Source organism: Terrapene carolina, unplaced genomic scaffold (assembly GCF_002925995.2).
Source record: "Terrapene carolina triunguis isolate 2854851 unplaced genomic scaffold, T_m_triunguis-2.0 Scaffold212, whole genome shotgun sequence".
NCBI classification, from domain to species: domain Eukaryota; kingdom Metazoa; phylum Chordata; order Testudines; family Emydidae; genus Terrapene; species Terrapene triunguis.
The window spans coordinates 423,443-426,151 of record NW_020664563.1 but is presented as its reverse complement, the minus strand read 5'-3'; the positions used below and the strand labels follow the sequence as shown (position 1 = coordinate 426,151).

Here is a 2,709-nt window from a genome sequence, read left to right as displayed (position 1 = left end):
CTCCATGCATCTGATGAAGTGGGTTACAGCCCACGAAAGCTTATGCCCAAATAAATTTGTTAGTCTCTAAGGTGCCACAAGGACTCCTTGTTGTTTTTGAAGCCGGTCTGTAATCCTAACCTAATTGTGGATATTTTCATTATTCATACAAACATCTCGTATTTTCTGGATCCTACTAAATTCTTGGGCTCTAATTTCTGGAGCAATGAGTTACACATGGTGTGATAAATAAAGTAGGGGGGAGCTCCCTTTTATGGGCACCCAGCCAGCCAATTAGCTATAAAATCCCTCTTGGTCTGTTCTCTGCTTGCTTTACCTGTAAAGGGTTAACAAGCCCACAGGTAAAAGAAAAGGGGTGTGCACCTGACCAAAAGAGCCAATGGGAAGGCTAGAACTTTTGAATTTGGGAAAGAAATTTTCCCTTTGTCTGTTGTTCTCTGGGCTGGAGGGACAGGGCAGCAATGCTGTAAGCAGCTTTAAGCCAGGTATGATCATAAATCGTCAGATCATACCTAGAACTACTTATCTGAACTCCAAATGTGTAAGTAGATCAGAATGTTTAGCTAGATGTGATCAGGTTTATTTCTGTTTATTTCTGTTTATTTTTTAAGGCTTGTGGATCTCCTCTGTGCTAACCCCAGATGCTTTTGTTTGCTTGTAACCTTTAAGCTGAACCCCCAAGAAAGCTATTTTGGGTGCTTAATTTTTGTAATTGTTTCTTTTAAGATCTAGCCTAAGGTCCAGATGTATTGTTTTCCTTTTTGTTTTTAATAAATTTACTTTTTTTAAGATGAGGATTGGATTTTTGGTGTCCTAAGAGGTTTGTGCATGTTGTTTGATTAGCTGATAGTCACAGCTAATTTCCTTTGTTTCCTTTCTCAGCTATTCCCTGGAGGGGGGGTGAAAGGGCTTGAGGGTACCCCACAGGGAGGAATTCCCAAATGATCCTTCCTGGGTTCAAAGGGGATTTTTTGCATTTGTGTGGTGGCAGCGTTTACCAAGCCAAGGTCAGAGAGAAGCTGTAACCTTGGGAGTTTAATACAAACCTGAAGTGGCAAGTATCAATTTTTAACACCCTTGTGGGCCCCCACTTCTGCACTCGGAGTGACAGAGTGGGGATTCAGCCTTAACACATGGTCATTATGCAGTGGGTAGAACAGCATTTTCTTTTTTTCTCTTTTAAGTGTCATTCAATCAATTCGGTGGAATGTTCTCTTGGTCTTGTATTATGAGAAGGGATAAACAAAAGCACTCAATTCACAGATCTGGCAGCCCCACCATCTCTTGATTCCCTCCACATGCCCTTTCCTCCCTTCTCATGTACTACTTCCTAGCCTGGAACAACCTCTTTAAACCTGTTTGCCATGCAGCCACTCTCTCCTCAAAACCCACCTCTTCACATAAACCTACCATTTCTTTTTTTTAATAGATCTTAGGAAACTTCGAGTGTCCCAGCTCCTCTCCTGCTTCTTTGTCAGTATGTGGTAGTCTTGATAGCATTTTGGAGACTATTTATATCTTTGCATGTCAGTAAAGCTCTTAGCTCCCCCCCCTTCTGGGTCTTCTGTTTCAGATGTCAAAGCAAACTTCAATCACTTTACTTGCCTCAGAATATGGCATTTTCCCTGTGTACCTTGAAAGAAAAAAGAATCCATCTCAAGCCCTGTTCAATCACAACTAGTCACGTACCTTTAGGAGGGGCCGGTTGGATACTAACAACTGGCTGCTGCTTTGTCAGTGGCAAAAGCGCTGGAAGAGCCTGAATAATGATGGCTTTAGCCTGAATGCCAAGGCTGGCCTGAGCTTCAGGTACTGCAGGCAGCAAGAGAGGCTTGGGTTGAATTGAAGGTTTGGATGTTGTCTGGCTAGATCTTTTTGGTGTCCCCACAGAGCTGTTTGCTGGGGAAAGAAAAAATCTGAGTTGAACCACGAAATCTAAAAATAAAAATTCTATATAGCACTGTGTGAGAGTTACTGAAGTCTTTCTTTGTCCATCTATTTATTAAAAGATCCGTCTTATAAACAAATGGATTTATCTATCAGAAATAAAAGGGCTGTCTGCTAGAACTGGACTGCTGACACCTTTCAGTGAACATTTTCTTGTGCAAAGCATGTGATAATTAGGCCTGCAAATTTACCCTAACTGTGAGCTCAACTATAAAGAGTATGTGAAAGTTCATAAAATGAACTCAAGGACTGTGTTACTATCATGCTCGGTACACAACAAGTGTGGGACTGAAAATTTAAAAAAAACAAAATTGGTGTGTTGGATAATAGGCCCAATTATTTTGTCCACCAATGAGGGGATGGACTGTTCCACTGACAATTCCCTTTTGGGGTCCCTAAAAAGAGAGACTTTTGGGGAGAAAAATTGGCTATTTGTGCGAGCTGCATCATCATGGCTGCCAGCCTCACCATCTCCTGGGACTCCAGGACTTAATCCTAATCCTGAGAGATGTCCTAACCAGACCAGACCAGACCAGAGAGAGGGACCCAGATGACACCACCTCCTTTATGAGCTCCAGCTGAATCCCAACCACTACCTAAGATGAAACAGGATCAGATTGTAACATCTCTAGCCAATCTCAACTACCGTCTCTTTTCCCCAGAAGGACAGTTCCTACTTTGATCCCATCCAGGGCCGGCTCTAGGCACCAGCGCTCAAAGCATGTGCTTGGGGCGGCATTTTCCAATGGGCGGCACTCTAGC

General features: G+C 42.7%; 1 protein-coding gene across 2 annotated transcripts in view; it reads right to left on the bottom strand.

Annotated features, from left to right (window-relative positions):
- The window catches only part of ATF6 (activating transcription factor 6), a 367,785-nt gene that overhangs the window by 341,439 nt on the left and 23,637 nt on the right, over positions 1–2,709 (bottom strand). For both annotated transcript variants that reach the window (XM_026656216.1, XM_026656217.1), the window contains exon 6: positions 1,690–1,899. In XM_026656216.1, coding sequence (XP_026512001.1) covers positions 1,690–1,899 — 210 coding nt within the window. The remainder of the gene's footprint in view (positions 1–1,689; positions 1,900–2,709) is intronic.